We start from the raw sequence: 17,061 nt of genomic DNA on the forward strand, positions 1-17,061 counted from the left end.
ACTAATGCAAGTGACACGTAGAGATCTGTTATCTAATGATAGTTTTGTGATGAAAAAACGTCTGGTAACAAAATAGATTTTATATGGACTGACAGAGGGGAAAGTGGGATTAATTTGTTCCATTTGGTTTTATTGTTTATTTTTTTTCTTTTTCCATCAGCACAAAGGCTGAAGAGCACAGAGAGATTTTCATAATGTTCAGCAGAAAATGCTTCCTTCCTGTCAAAGCTGAGTCACACAGCTGTGGCTTCATGTAAAACATGAAAACATCTATGCCTGTGCCTTCATTCCAAATAATAGTGAAGGCCCAGGACTTAGTGGGGCTGTATGAGATATGGGCATGAGGTCAATATTAAGTGTTAGCACACCATCATGTATGCCTTGGATTTTAACAAAGTAGCTTGCTAATGTAGTAAAGCATTGACAGAAGTCAAAACAGTTAGATTTTCATTGGGTTTATAATGTTTTTTCTTAAAATGAACAACCTACAGGTTGCTTGCAGACCTGCAGACCAACATCTCCTGTGGCTAATTCACTTCGGGTCATCTATATCTGGTGTTGACACCCATTTTGGGGATTTAAATACCAGGTTGATGGTAGATGCTTGTCTCTAGTGATAGCCTGCACTCTGAACTCACTTCCCTGCCTCTTACACAGATAACAGTCTATACACAATTGCCTAGGCCCTCAGGCTTATTTTTTGCATCCTTCTAGCATGTAGCTTGGTATGCTATTCGCAGTGAAGCCGCTGTCAATAAAAATGAAGGGCGGCCAATAAGCCACAAGCTAGCAGCACCTCTTTAAGAACTTTTCTCCCTTGTTTTGTCAGGTCAAACATGCTTTGAAAGGAAATTATATACTGCTAGGTTGAAATGACAACTCAATTCAAGACAGAACCAAGCTGAAACCGAAACACACTTCCTGCTGCACTGCAGTAAATATGAACACATCAGAAAAGAATTCAGTAGTCAGATCTGACAAAGGGTTCCTCACTTTGATTAACTACAGGATGAAGTTAAACTGACATACATGTTAGGAGAACACAGACTCGTCTGTATAGATGCTGCTAAACACTCCTGATCCTGCTATAGCCTGAGGGACAACCATTTAGTCTCTTACCAAACAACAAACTGAATTTTATTTTTCATTGACTATTAATGTTATCACTATATATAACCCCACAAATATAAAAAGAATGCATATAGTCTTATTGTTTTATCTAATTAATCAGATTTTTTTCATTATACATTATACATCAATTAATTGTGGAATTATTTAATATATAAATTAATATTATGTGTAAATATTGAATGCATTTTTTACACTGCTTTGGCAGTAACTGATCTGTTCATGCCAATAAAGCAAAATGAAACTGAAAAAAAAATTGATTGGCCCATAGGCATAGGTGTAACGTGATGACCCATTGTTAGATATTACAGGAATGGCAGTGGGTTTGACTGCAAGCATTGTTATAGTTATGTAACTGCTTCAGATGCCTTTTTCAAGGCGCTTCTTTTCTGAAAAAAGGGAGATTAGCTAAACTTAACCGTAGCTTAGCTCAGCTAGAGAAACACCAAAGCAAACAAATGTTTTTTAACAGCAGCAAATTATTTTCTGTATAAGTGGTTTACATCAAGCCCAGGGCAGAACAAGCTGTTTAGCTGGCCTTGTCTACTCTCCGGTACAAAACAAGGCACACAGAATAGCAGTGGAGCTTCATCAGGGAAGCTATTAAACATCAGGACTCGGACTGTCACATTATGAATGTTATTGATTTAAAATTAATCGTCATAGAGTGATTCATCAGGAAGGATCACAGGATGGATTTTATCGACAAGTGATGGGTGAGTGCTGGATAAGATTGGCGTTGCTTAAATATACTTTTGGTGTTGCTTCTAGGTCAAAAGTGAAACTCTCTTCTCTAATTTGTTTTGGTCTTATCTGGCAGCATGCAGCTGCCTGAGTGAGTGCCTGAGTAATATCACTGTGAGATATTACACCATTGTGTTGTTACTGACTTGGCTAAAGTTTATAGCTAGCTAATGTTAAGTTAGGTTATCCTAACTTTAGCATGCTTCCATAAACAGATAAGTGTGACCGACACAACATGGCACACCATGACTCATGGACAAGCAGGCTGAATTGAAACAGGACACCTACGGAGTTAGTGTTAATTTTACAAACTAGTTAGATAGTGTGCATTGATGCTCAGCTAAGCTGCTCTGAGCTCTCGTCTCTCTGCTGTAAGGAGGTAAATATGGAGCATGAAAGGAGTTGGCGCGCACTCTACTGGATAAATAATAGAGCAACAACATCACATCTAAGTAAAACCAAGTCATACTCCTTGCAATTTATTTGTGACAATACAAGTGTTAACATCAACCAATAATCTGCCAACTTGAGCTCAATAATTGATTTTTTTTATAGACTATATTAATAAATCTATAATACATCGACCAGCAGATACTCAGTTAGGCCTGAATATAAATACTTTTTGTATACTAGCAGACTACTGTCAGGTGTTGGGGTGGTCTGATCAGAGGTGCCAAAAGTATTCCCATTCATTACTCAAGTAGAAGTATAGATACTAGGGGAAAACATTTTTCTAAAGGCCATAATGACTATAATGTTATATTAAAATGTTAATGTTGAAAAATTTGGTATGCACCTGTTTCAGCCACATTTGTGCCCATTGAAAATGAACGCATTTTAGTACAATGCAAATACATTCAAGAACCATTTATGTGTACTACCAACCTCCTCGCTGGTGTTCTCTTGAGTCTCTGCCACGGACATCCTCGTACTAGGCTACATATGTCTGCTATTTCCTTGCTGGAGTGTGACGTGATTTGTGTCTTGCGCAGGTGCGATGGATTGCGTACAAACCAACAGGGTGTCGCAATGGTATTATGTTTATACTTCTTATCCAACCAGAATCAAATTCACTCAACCAGATGACGCGATTTATCTGGATAGTTTTTGGGGATTTTTATTTGTGTTTTTTTGAATGATGACAAGCTGGAATGAAAACAAGCTGAAATTAAATAGGAGTAATGAAGCTTTTTTAAAATGTAAGGGGTAGAAAGTACAGATAATTGCTTGAAAATGTAAGGAGTAGAAGTAAAAAGCAGGCTGAAAAATAATTCCTCCAGAAAAGTATAGATACCCCAAATTTCTACTTAAGTAAGGTCACAAATTATTTTTACTTAGTTACTTGACACGTCAGTCTGTAATGCATGCCAGTATGTGTAGTGTGTATACTACCAAACCAGTCAGGATGAAAGCATCGTGGACCAGTACTTCCCAAATTGGGGGTCGCGAGACATTGGTGGGGGATTGTGGGATGCTTTCAGAAAAAAGAAGACAATTTTGAAATTTAAAGTGGCACATTTGATCTATAATTGTACAAAGTATTGTTAAAATGTCCTAAATGTAAAGTAAAAACATAGTGAGATTTGTGCTTAAATTTAAGTTAAATGTACAAAAACTCTCAAAAATGTACATTAGTACATGCTGCTTTGTGCAACATCCTACACTTTAACCACCTCCAGTGAAGGTGGGGGTACCTGGTCTCTGATGCTGTTATTTTGGAGGTCATGGGCTGAAAAGTTTGGGAGCCCCTGTCCTAGACCACCTCCATATGTAGTCTGAACTATCGGATATCAAATTTTCTATAGTATGCATTAAGTCACATCCACACCTAGCATTATGGATCACTGCTTTGTTTTTGAATGCTTAAATTATTAGTTAATCCATGCTAATATAAGGTATAAACAGGGTCTTAATATTGACAAGTACCTCATACAACTTTGGTTAAAAAATTAACTATCCCTTTATGGACCAATGTACATTTGAAAAAATGCATTTAATCATAACTACCACAGATGAATATAATATTCACATGTATGCTACACATTAAGATTTGTAGTTGTTCAGACTAAGAAACAAATCCTTAGTATTAAACAAAGCATTGTGCTTTCTCTGCACATGTTTAGCAATAGTTTCTCTCAACAGGCTTTCGCAACCAATTTGCATCATAATGTTAAAATTTAATGAGCCTTGTTTTTTATTTTTTACTCAACTGGCCGTGTTTTTCAGTCAGTATACTCTGCAAAAAAGAGATAAAGCAGCAATGCTGTCTCTCAACAAATTCTTTGTTCTAAGGAGAAGGATCTTAAATCTGCCAATGGCTCATTTCCAGTGTGGAAACAGGATGAGAAGTAAATGTTTTTGCTGTCTGGCAAGCTTGAAGAACAACCTTTATGAGGATCTGGGCAAAAAATCTGAAACGTCTCTATATCCCTCACTGAACAACAAACAATGTTGTCACTCAAACCCTTGACCCAACAGTGCCTTTAGTCGCCATTTCCTCTTGTGGGAACCAAAGATGAAAGGACAGATCTGATTTATGGCAGGAGTTTTATTTTATTAGTCGTCCTCAAAGCCTTAAAGGCAGCTTTGAGCAAAAAATAAATTCAATTAGATGCAGAGCCTGCTGATTTACTGTGTTAGGCAGGGGACATGCAGTAAGTGTGTTTGTGTGCATGCATTTAGTGTTTAGAGTCAAAACAGAACAGGCTCTTTCAATTACAGAAAACTGTGCACAAATGTCCCTCTATGCTTTAATGAAAACCACAAGTAAGATTTTTCTTTTTGCTGGAGTCACTGCTTTGCACATCAATCCAGTGGAGTTGTGTGTCTTACTAACAGGTAAAAGCATCCGCTCAAACATCCAAAACTTGAGTATGGAGTCAAATCATGCGGCTACCAGAGGTAACCAAAGACTTATATGCGATGATGAGTCAGTCGCTGGAGGAGCTCAGTGAGGTCCAGGCTGATTGCTGAAGGCCACCAAATCATGGCGGAGCACATATGGCGCTGATTCAAAGAGTCACCTACGTGACTCAGAGATGAAAAGAGGCAGAGAGGAAGAAGAAGGGTGAGAGGGAAAGAGACAAATAGAGATGAAATAGTAAGAGGAAAAAGAGTATGAGGAGGAGGGGAAAGAGAAAGAACATCTGGCCGGACTGGATATCTTCTGGGAGAGATAGCTGTGTCTGTTGTGTTTTTTTCCTCTTTTTTGCTGTGGTTGCTCTGCTCCCCTGTGGCGCAAATGTAGAGAGCATGTGTGTGATGAGTGAGGACGGTTCATCTCAACACCCTAATGTGGCCTCCAGGATGTGGCCTCCCCCTCTGGCTAAAATCACTAAACATGCATTAACAGTACACATAGATACGCATAGATTAGCCCTTGTATATATATCATGGGCCACTTCACAAATTGGCGGTAAAATTCCTCAATCCCTCCAGGTTTCAATGTCTGCTTGCACGTTTTAACTCAAGGCTACAATAACTCAGGCTTTTTCAACAGCTTTTTTGCTTTTTTAACAGCAAAAACTCTGATCTGTTGTTATAACAAAGACAGCAAAGAAGATAAACCGAACAGGAAGAGTATTTGTTTATAGGGAAGTATTAGCCCAAGGCAGTTTAGGTTGGCTTAAGGCCGGCAAAGCTTTCCCAGCCGGTCCAAAGACTAAGGACTAAGGGTGAAGAGGAACCTCTTACAGCTTTAAACTAACACAAAAGTATCACTTCTTGAAAAATCCACTGCAGAAAGTACCAGTTTCTTCAACTCGAGACAAGAAAACAAGCACTTTTAAAAGGAAGTAGTGAATAGTACCCCATCAGCAGATCAATTTACTCACAAAATTAATAATGTGTAACGTTTGTGTTCATCTATTTCCTTTATCCCATCTGAAGAGGATACATCATGCCTGAGCTTGATTGGCCTTAATGGAAACCAGTTGTCCCTCTTCCTTTAGTTTTCAACAGTCAAGCGATCCAAAAGACACAAAAGAGATCCTAACAGATACTCACAGAGGGTTTCCATCTCTCGGTCATTACAGATCTCGGTGCAAGTGGAGGCCATCCCTTCTGTCTGCATTTTTCAGTATCTTCCCTCTTTTAAGTCCAACAAGATTTAACAAAGAAAATTTCGCTGGAACGGTGAAAAAAGTTTGACAAAGTTGCAGCTGCTGTTAAATTCCTTCTTATTCCATCAGTGAACAAGAGCTAATCTAACAAATTCCACTTCCCAAGTCACACACCAACTTGTAATCTCTCTTTCTGACATCCCGGGCTCAAAGCCTCCCCTGACGAACAATAAACACAGCAACTACCAGGGGATCGGCCTTCTGGGGAATCCCTGGCCCCTCGCAGGATCAGTGGGGGTGAAGGACAGGGATGACTCAACTCCGAAAACGAAGGCAAGACGAGAAGGAAGGAGCTCTGTGATTACACTCTTTGTGCGGTCGCTGCATGCCTTCCAGAAACATCTAGGCCAGTTATGATGCTAATTATGTATAATAAAAACCTTCCTTCTGCAGAGGCAGAGGGAGCCTATTATGCTTTTACAGATCACAAACCATCTTTGGGAATAATTTGCTCAAAGGGCCCACGGACAAAGAAGGGCTTTAGTCTTTCTCCAAATATCCCATTTTCCTCTACCAATGTGTATCGTGCCCTTTTCCCCCTTTTACTTTCAAGTATGCTCTTTCAATCCACCTCCTACTCCTCTCCTGAGTGATGCCAACATTTATATTCTCCTGAGTAGCATCACAGCACTTCATGCCATTCAGGCTGGAGGTCAACGTGCACCCACAGCTCTTCCAGGCTCCTCTGCTGAGCTGTTTCTCGACAGATGATGGTGCTCTTCGAGGAAGCTAATTGCCCGTAAAACCACAAAGCTGCACTCCTATTCTCTAAATCCCTAAATTGTCACTTTAAACCTCAGTTTTGACATTTGATCTAGTCTCACATGTGAATTTTTTTTAAGTGCATTTGCCAATTATTGCAAAGTAAAGACTTGAAAAATGTAATTGTTAAACAAAATATGCCAGCACGTTCCCAGTTTAGTAGCACATCTACACAAGCCTCACTTGGCTGAGCTTAGGCATTAATCTTTGATGTGTGGAAGGTAAAGCTACTAAAGCACCAGAGACACTGAGGATTATAGCCTGACAAGATGTGCATGACTTCATGTCTGTCCTCATCGACCTGTTAACCAGTGATATGTTTAACGGTAAAGGACATGCTTTTTTTTTTGTGGGTTACCTTCACTATGTTTTGTCTTCACTATTCGCTGGCAGCACACTTTATTTTTAAACCACAGAGCTAACAGCCTGCAAACAGAGTAATGGCCTCAGAGCGACACTTCAGTATCAATTCATCAAAGCGCAGCAAGCAATTACATTTTACAGTCAGTTGTAACATCTGTGAGTGCAGCTGTAACTGTAACTCTATCAGTCAATCAACAAAATATTTCTAAGACTCATGCATTTTGTCCTATGATGTATTTTTGGTATTTATTGGCAAACAAAGAAAACTTTTCTTGACAATCATTTTCATTTCATAGTGTGACTGTCCCATCTGGTAACATGGAGGGGAGAGCTTGTAGCTTCACAATGCACTCTGACATCCAGCTGAAAGACCTCCATAGAAAAGCGTACAAAATTTAGATTTTTCTGCAGTTTTATTGATATTGAAACAGGAATATCCTAGAAAAATTGTCAAACACTGTGCAGGGGTTCCCAAACTTTTCAGCCTGGGACCCCCAAAATAAGCAATGCTAAAGTCTGGGAAGACCCCACTATCCCGACGTTTAATCACACAGCTATCCACACTCACTCGGCTACCTCTAACTAAGAACGATACAAAAGAGCAAAACTGCCCCCACTTTGGGAACTATTTTAAGGTAACAGTGTTAGCAAAGTTTGTTGCAAAGTGACAAGCATATATAACTTCTTACATAATCTCAGTATATCTGATAACAACACCAGTAGATAACTACAAAGCCAACTGTAGGTCTACCTTTAAATGTGTGGTCTCTTCTGTCATTCTACATCCTGGTTTACAGCCAATAATATATAACGCTGCAGCCTGAAAGCATCACTAACAGATGTGAAAAATTTTACAGTTCTTCAGTATGCTCACAATCAACGATCTGGGCAGGGGCAAACAGCATGACACAAAGACTGTGTTAAACTGTTGTAAAAACTAAAATAGCTACACAGCTGTTTCATTGGAAACAATGAGATTTTAAACTTACGTTGTTCAAGTTAAAAGGATTAATTCTCCAGTGCAATGATGACCTGTCTGGCATCTTACTAACAAATAAAACCAGAGATGCACAAAACTGAAACAGCTTTGTTTAGCTCATGCTTGCACACAGTAATGTGTTTACAGGTAGGAGAGAAACAGAAACAGTGCAGCAAGGATCTTCTTTTTTTCTTTTTGGCCACAAATTAGAAAGGAAAAAAGGGCAGTAATCTTAAGTAATGCACCCAAACATGCAAAACTAATGAGTTACGTTACTCACTACAACAAAAAAGTAAGTACTCTGTAACAATTTTACCATGGTTTTCCTCAACACTGATAAATCCCCTTGGAGCAAACTTTGCTGCGTCATTTTTCTGTAAATTAGCTAATCACTACTAATAGTTAACCAACTTCAGTTTCGTAACACTAGCTCATTATATCATCTTTTTGAGTTATTTTTAGTATTTTTGTTCTCTGACAAAAGTGCTAACTGTAGTGAAAGGCTGTAGCTAAAGCCCACCCAACTAAAAATAATTAACGGTAAATCTTAAGAGTTTGTCCACGTGTGCTGAGAAGGCAGGGCTTAGTAATAGGTTACTACTGCAGACAGTCAGCAGAGGGAAACTCCAATTATAAAGCTCTATAGCATTGTTCTCCAAGTATACAATCCAATCTAATTCATTTTCTCCAGAAAGGATTTGATTATTTACTAATGTCAAACATATTCAAGTTAGACTAAATGTGCTTTTTGCTGAATCACATGTGCGACAGTCATGAGTACTCAACTAGCTAGTTAGCTTGGTTGATGCATTAAAGTGTTGTTTAAAGGATTCAGCGACATGTCTATTGGGGTCTTGAATGGTGCATTTCACTTCTATTACCAAAAAAGCAGACAGGCCCTGTTGGTTTCACTTCTAGGCTGTGGTGTTGTTGTTGATATTTTGATACAGTTCATGGTTTGTTAATGGTTCTGCCTGTTTCCAGCAGGCAGAAGAAAGTGATAAGGGGAGGGGTTTACTGCAGTTGTGGGATTTTGTGAAATGACTAAAGGGGACAAAGGTCCTTCTGCAGTGGTGGGAAACTTCTTTAACCCTTGACTTCCCCCAGATGCTCAATGTAAACTCCAACTTCCGAAAGCTTAATCTGGGGGAGAGGGGAACTGTGTGTGTATTAGTTTGTGTGTTTGAGTCTAGTTATCTGGGACAAAGAGATGTCCCTTTCCCATTTCTCTCAGCTCCTCCCTCCTCTAATGTAAAAGAAAAGCTTTCATGTCCTCTTTTGTTATTGCTGTTCTGTCACATCAAAGAGCTATACGACAGGACTTAAAACATCTTTCCATCGTTCTGACTTATTGAAAAGTTAAAAACTTTGATAAAACATGAAAGGAAGCTGACCTTTGATGTTTTTTTGTAACATTTCACATGCGTGGTCTGACCTTCTGAAGTTGTTTTACCAGGCTTTATGCTCTGGAAAAGGGCAGCTGACTTCTCTTCTTAAATGAATCAGGATTCAGAAAAAGAGGAAACCCATTTTTAAACCCAGGTTCACTCTCAGAGCAGATTTCTTTTGTCACACGCTGCCTCCTGGTGGTGTGTTTTGGGGGCACACCAACAGTGAAGTCCCATTCAACATAATGAGAAGTGACATTTGTTATCACTCTGGGACATTTTTCAGCTGAAAAGACAGACGTGTCAGTCTTGAGGCTTGTAGACTTTAAATGAGCAAAAGGACTAAGAGCAGCATTTGGCAGATTAGTCAAAGACAGGCAGGGACAAGATTTGCCTCAGTGTAAGAATGACAAATGTCATCAGCTTAGGGAGAAAAATAGTCATAGAAAATAAGTGTATTTATTCTACCTCATAAAGATGAAGCTTGCTTTAATGACTCATTGAACCACATGTCTTACTAAAAAAGGGAACAAGAAAAACAAAGAAGAATATTAAAAGGTGGTTGTCATCATGAATTCACTCAGCTCTTTTATGAGCCAGTGAGCACTAAATTAAAGCATGAAGCTATAGCTGTTTCAGCTTTTAGTTCGTGCAAAACTCTTCCATCTACATGACCAATGTGGAGATACTTTAATGTTGATGCTGGCTCTGAAACAGGAGTCTATTCTCACGGGCCACTTCATTGGGTATGCCTGTTTGACCGCTTATCAACACAAATATCTGAACAGCCAATCACATGGCAGAAACAAATGCATCAAGACCTGTAGACATGGTAAAGAAGATGTGGGTGAAGTTCAAACCAAGCATTGGAATGGAAACAAAAAGCTGATTTAAGGGACTTTGAATACCAGATGCCACAGACCTGGTGGGTTGAACCAGACTGCAGGGATGGTCACATGCGTTGTGAAGGGGTCAGGAGAATAATTAGACTGTTTGGAGCTGAGAGAAAGGCAACGGTAACGATCCCACGATCAGTGCACTGAGGACTGTAGTCTCAGTCTGGCTGCCTGCTCTACTGACTGTGTTTTGATTTCTGCTGCTAAACTTGGACGGAAGGATCAAAATTTTTTGTAGACAAAATTTGAGCTTCAGTTTTGAATGCATTTTTAGTTTCTCCTACCTTTGGGACAAGTGGGACATGATAAGTATAACACCTCAACCTTGTCTTTGAACAGGCAGTAGTTTTCACTAAGATATGATGTCTGCATGTGAGGACAAGAGTTTTTCTGTACAACACAAAACAAAATTATTATTTCTTTACTTGGAAAATTTCTCATCAAATTATTAGATATTTCTAAGACATAAGAAACTTTCCAGGGTCCCCAGAGTTTCCAAGATATTGCCAAACATTTCTGTGAAAATCTTTAACTTTTTTTTTTAAACCCATAAAATGCAGATTTCTTATAATATCTCCCAAATATGTCTGTCAAACTTTGAAACCCCCCCCCCTTACAATTCAAAAATACCATTACAATTCATTAAACAGTTAGAGCAAATTCTACCAATGATATTAGTTTTCTGAAAAATGTATGAATAAATTCTTCAAAAAAAAATTCAATTTAAAATATTTTTTAGAAATCACAAAAATGTCTATAAACATTTAGTAAAATGTCAAAGGTTATCCAACCATATCCAACATTTAGAGTGAATTCTACCAATGATATTAAATTATTTCCTATAAAAAATTTGTGAATAAATTCTTTGAATAAATTCCATTGAAAAATATAAATCACAAAAATTTCCATAAATATTTAGTAAAATGTGAAAGGTTATCCAACCAAAACTTCACATCAAATTCCTTAATATTTACTAATAAACTGCCACAAAAATACACACACACAAAAAAAAAAAAAAAAAAAATCTGAGAAAATCCTCCATAACTTCAAGACAAACAATCCAAAATATGCACAAATTCCATGAAAAACCCTGGAAATTTTAAAGCAAATTCTCAAGACAAATTCCACTTAAAGGTCTGTGGAAATTCAGGACAATTATCTAAAAAAAATCCTATAACCAAAATGTTATGTCCCCATATGTACATGCAGGGATTCAGGAGGTTTCTACTAATAATTTGATAATAATATGCAAAGTTATTTTCTAACCAACTTTTGGCTTCTTCAATTTAACGTCATTATCTGAAAAAGAGGGACGAACAGACATCGAGGATATAAGTAAAGATTTTGGTGTTGAAGGTGTCAGAGAAGTGAAATAAAAGGTTCAAGACTTTTTCATGAAAATTTTTCAAGAAAAGGACATAAGATTGTATTGAAAACCCAGTCATATGATATTGTATCATGAGTTGGCTTATCATTTCACCCCTTAATACATGGTGGATTATTATAAAGAGCAAAAGTCTAAGCACAGTCTCCATTGATATCAATATTTATATCAACATCAGTTCCCAACCACAAGCATGTTGCTCCTTTTCCCCCTTGGTATCAGGCTGACAGCCTGCACAGAGTAATGGTCTGGGATCAGTCCAGAGCAATTAAACTGGTAGAGAACTGACCTCGGATATGCCTTCGCCTCAGGGTGCATGTATGTGTGTGTGTTAGTGCCTGTGTGATGTGTCGGTGAGAGACAAAGTAGGACAAAAAATTGCAAAGAAAGTGGGTTTGTGTTTGCCCTTCCCTGACCCATGGACAAGCAGAGACAAATCACCCTCAGCCCACTGCTGCCCCCACCCCACCCCATTTAAGACGGTCAATCTGAATAAAAGACAAATGGCTTCATGTGTGTTCCTTTATTATGAAGATAAAATAATTAACAAAACAAATGTACCACAAGATTATCTGTGTATTTGAGTAAAATGAGGTGAAATTCAAGCCAACACACAGTTGGGTGGAAATACCTTTTCTTCTTAAGCCTTAAAGGAAAACAGGACTTAACATTTCAGGGCTTTCTACAAGCTGTTAGCCAAACAGCCCACTACTCACTTCATCACAGTCTCTCTCCTATTGTTGATTTTATATAGTTTAACTAGCAAAGCTTAAAAAGCTGCTTAACCTGTACATTTTAGAAGCAGCCACCTTCACTAAAACTGTTACCTTAATGAGAAGATGCCTGACCGTCTGTGTCTACTCCACCTCTCAGAGGATCACTCAAGCTTCTGGTGGTCTGAGCGGCTACCTCTACCTGCTGGCAGTCTAATTCCTCTGTCTGCAAAAAGCCCTGCTTTTATCCTTTAAATGCACATTTCTTCACTATAGCATGTGATGTTGATGTTTGAACATATATTTCCTCCTCATAAAACAATAAAATAGTTTCTAGAGTGGTTATTAGATGTGACAGGAAAGATAACATAGCAGTCACTATCCTTTGATAACAAGACTATTTATGGTCATCTTTGTTATCTGAGGACCTTTCCAGAGGCTACTTATAGTAAAAAAGACCACAACTATCTGTGGTGCTGAAATAAAACTGCTCTTTTTAAATGCTGACTGACTCTTTTCTCTGATATGAAAGCAAATTTAAGGTCTATCAGTGGTTGGCTGGACAAAAAAATAAATGTAATCATGCCAACTTGGGTCTCAGCTGTAACAAGGTTTCTAAGACTCAAAATGTGTTCTTAAAAGTGATAAGAAATGTGTTGTGTTTGTCCACAGGTGGTCTGAGCGCCACTGTCTCGAGATGTTAGATAGAGCTGTTTCTGCACTGTGTGATGGATTGATGAACAGCAGGTCTGTCTGTCAAGATAAGGCTCCATGTCTGGTTGAACACACAGAAGCACAGCAGATACCAATCACAGCTAGTCTGCAGTCTGTAGCCTGAAGTGACCCCGATGGTCCTTCAGGAGTTTTTTCTTCTTCTTGTCATTGTGTCTTACATGTGCTACAGCGTTCTTACATCACAACCATTTAAGGCCAGTATGAGTACTCTAACTATGAAACATGATTCACTGTTAAAGTAAGTGAAAAAATACAACCTAATTTCATCACTTCACATTTTATTATAAAGAAAATGGGAATTTAAAAAGCTAAGTGTAACTGAAACAACAATTTGGAAACGTCTTACATTTAGGTGCCTCGGGCAACATTTTGTATAAACCAATCAGACTTAACTTACATAATGCAAGCTGCAGCCTGCTTAAAATGCAGCTACATTCAAAAGAGATGAAAATAAATCAAGCAAAAATAACTTGAATTTAAAGGGAGAAAACATCTAAATAATTCCAGTGATGAAATATAAGAGATCACTATTCAAATCAAAAAATCGAATCAACTTTTTTATATAGCACATTTAAAAACAGCAAAGCTGACCAAAGTGCTGTACATTAAGGAAAATAAATACAGATAAATATGGATAATAACGAGAGGGGGGAAAAATACATCCACAAACACAGATAGGAGGAAAAATACAAAAATAGAAATGAATAAATATACACAAATGTAAACACGTGCAACATCCACACAGGCATACACCTATATGAGAATACATACTGCAATCACAAATCCACAGGCCCAAAACAAGGATACAACTATAGGGGATCAGAAGATTCAAATGCGAACATATAAAAGTAAGTCTCGGGGCGTGGTTTGAATGTGTCAACTGATGGGACAGCCCTGATTGTGAAAGAAAGGCTGTTCCACAGTCGAGGGGCCATGACTGAGAAAGCCCTCTAGTTTAGAATTAGAGCAAGGGACTTCCAAAAGGCTCATATTGGAAGATCTTAGTGGTCTGCAGGTTACGTATGGCTTTAGGAGGTCAGCTATATAGACCGGGGCTAGTCCATTCAGGGCTTTAAAAACAAACAGGCCTTTTTTTAAAATGTATCCTAAAGCGGACTGGGAGCCAGTGAAGAGAAGCTAGAACTGGACTTATATGTTCCCATTTTCTGGAGCTTGTTAGCAGCCTGGCAGCTGCATGTTGAACCAGCTGCAGGCGGGACAGGGATGACTGACTGATACCAAAGTAGAGAGAGTTACAATAGTCTAACCGGGATGATTAAACACAAGACAGTCTGGCTGCAGACACCTATGACAGCCCCTCTAACAGACAGTTCATCTGAGACTTAGTTAAATTCATATGAACATTACAGATTATGCAACATTTCAAAAATAAACATATATATATATTAGGGCTGTCAAAGTTAATGTGTTAATATCACGTTAACTCAAATTACTTTTAATGGCACTAATTTTTTTGTAGCATAATTAACGCATGTGCGTTCTGTGTGACCCTCGACCCATCCTGTAGTTTGCCAGATCATGAAGCAGCGCCGTCGTGATGCAGTGCAAGCGAGCAAAAATGGATAAAGACAAGAGACTTTTGAATGGCAGGCTGAGCTTTGAGGTCATGCCAGATAAGACTGAAGTTATTTTTAGATTAAAAATTTTAATCTATTGACAGCCCTTAGGGGCAAAAGAGCAGGTGATAAAGGCTGAAGGGGACAGGGCCTAAGATGGCGCCTTGTGGTACACCACATTTGATGCTAAATCTCCGCGGGGAGAATTTGTCAAGCACAAGAGAAAAATATCAATACTTGGGAGAAGCTATAAAGTGAAGAACAGTGCCAGAGAGGCCACGCATAATGTAGCCTATTGATGAAAACATTGTGGTTGTTTTTGTGTTGTGTTACGCCTGAAAACGTCACTGCGGTTTTTCATAAATCCAGCTGTCAGAAAAGGATTTCAGTTTCAAAATGTAATTTCTTTAAAATCATGCCTGAAAATGGATGATCAGAATGAGCTTCACTTGCTTCGGAGAGGGTCAAGGCTGTTTGGTTGGGAATAACTTTTGTTAATAGTAGCCTTTAGCGTGGTTGGAAAAACACCCATCTGTAAAGTATAGGTAATAAGAGTTTGGATCTATTTGATATCCTTAAGATTAAATGATGGATCCACCAAACCCCAAACCCCAAAGAGATTAAGTTTAAAAAGAAGAAGCAGAAAGTCAGCACAAAGAAAGTCAAAAGCGAGCACATTTGGCTCATCACTTAATAAAAACACGATCTGCTCCCTTCCTTTATCTCTCAAAGATCGCAGTTCACTGCAGATGTGCTTATGTCTTATCAAAATCATTTCATGCTGACCTTTTGAACAAACACCCCTGGTTTTCCTCTTCTCTGTGATATTTGGATCAAAGTACAGAGGGATATTTGTGAGGAAGCTGACAGACCTAGATGACATGACCCCTGAGAGAGGAAGCACACTGCAGTGAGGTCACAGAGCCATTGGGAAACAATCACATTGACAGAGCGCGGAAGGAAGCACAGGATACCCCATACCCTCTTGTGTGTATGTGTGTGCACACAAAGATGTGTGATGTCATTTCCTCTTGGAAAAACTGAACAGGCAGGAAAGTCGCTTATCTAATGGACAACCTAAAACACAGTGTACACACATAGGCCACAGCTGTATGGAAAAACAACATGATCTTTGCTTTTAGTGTTGCCAACAGATCCCTATAGCACACAGTCTTTCATAAAGTCTGGTGACTTTATAATAACACTACATACTGTATGCCCATTCACACTACCAATCTATCAATTTATGTAAAAATAGACTAAACAGCCTCATACAGCGAGAATGGAATAATCCTTGTTTTATTAGCATGTGTTTAACTGTAACATTGGCGGTCAATTGAGGCTCTTTTCTATGAATTATTGAATATTCGACTCTTTGGGTTCATCCCTAATGTGTACTGATGCCATGGATATAATCTATATTCTTCTAGTCTATGCTACATCACAGTAGTTTCAACCTTGTTTCGTCTCTTGATAATGCATTTGAGCAAAGCAGGGTGGGCCCAAATTGAGGCCCTTAAGGCAGGTCAACCTTCATTTAGACTCCTATTAGGGCCTATCCCTGTGGACCAATAATTGTTTTTCCTGCGATATAATCTGGGAGAAAGCCATGGAAAAGCTGCATCATAGAAAGCCACATGAAGTACAGAGACTTTGGAGACAACAAGGACTGGTAAGGCATTATGGGAAATTTGGCTTCCAGTAGAAAACATGCTGTACCTCATCTTATAGCCAGGACAGTCCACAGGACATAGTTTTAACTGACACTGTTACACACTGATTGCAAAATGATTATACATGTTAATAGCAGCATACTTTTATATGTGACTACAGGCACACATAAATAAATATAACACAGCATGCTAGTGCTCAGAGCATTTCTAAGAGGCAATTCTTATTTCTTATGAAATAACAAGGTGCAACATTGTGACAGGCTGAAAGAAATGTCTTATGTAGATGATGATGGACTATCCACTCAATCATTTCGGCTTAATTTCAAACAGTCTTGTAGAGTCACACTCACTCCATATTATGCTAAAATATTTAAAACTACACAGAAATACGGTACAGATAAAAAGATGTGACTGTACTGCATGCACATTCAGAAATATGTAGTCTGGAAGTTTTGACAGGGATTGAGAGGAAAGCGCACTTTGTGATAGAGGCGATAAAGAAGCATGAGTTGGTTTGCCTCGTATGTTTTTAACACTTTAGCAAAAAAATTTAAAACAGAAATAACCAAAAATAAAGCATACAGTGCCCTTTTACTTT

General features: G+C 38.5%; 1 protein-coding gene across 3 annotated transcripts in view; it reads right to left on the bottom strand.

Annotated features, from left to right (window-relative positions):
• The window catches only part of sept9b (septin 9b), a 102,520-nt gene that overhangs the window by 51,273 nt on the left and 34,186 nt on the right, over positions 1–17,061 (bottom strand). Inside the window, exon 1 of one of the 3 annotated variants that reach the window (XM_041784533.1) lies at positions 5,878–6,068. The exons of the other annotated variants lie outside the window; for them this stretch is intronic. Within the exon in view, the coding sequence (XP_041640467.1) occupies positions 5,878–5,944 (67 nt within the window). The 5' untranslated portion in view covers positions 5,945–6,068. Of the gene's footprint in view, positions 1–5,877; positions 6,069–17,061 lie in introns of those variants that run through there. 3 annotated transcript variants of the gene reach the window in all.

Source organism: Cheilinus undulatus, linkage group 4 (genome assembly GCF_018320785.1).
Source record: "Cheilinus undulatus linkage group 4, ASM1832078v1, whole genome shotgun sequence".
In the NCBI taxonomy this organism is placed as follows: domain Eukaryota; kingdom Metazoa; phylum Chordata; class Actinopteri; order Labriformes; family Labridae; genus Cheilinus; species Cheilinus undulatus.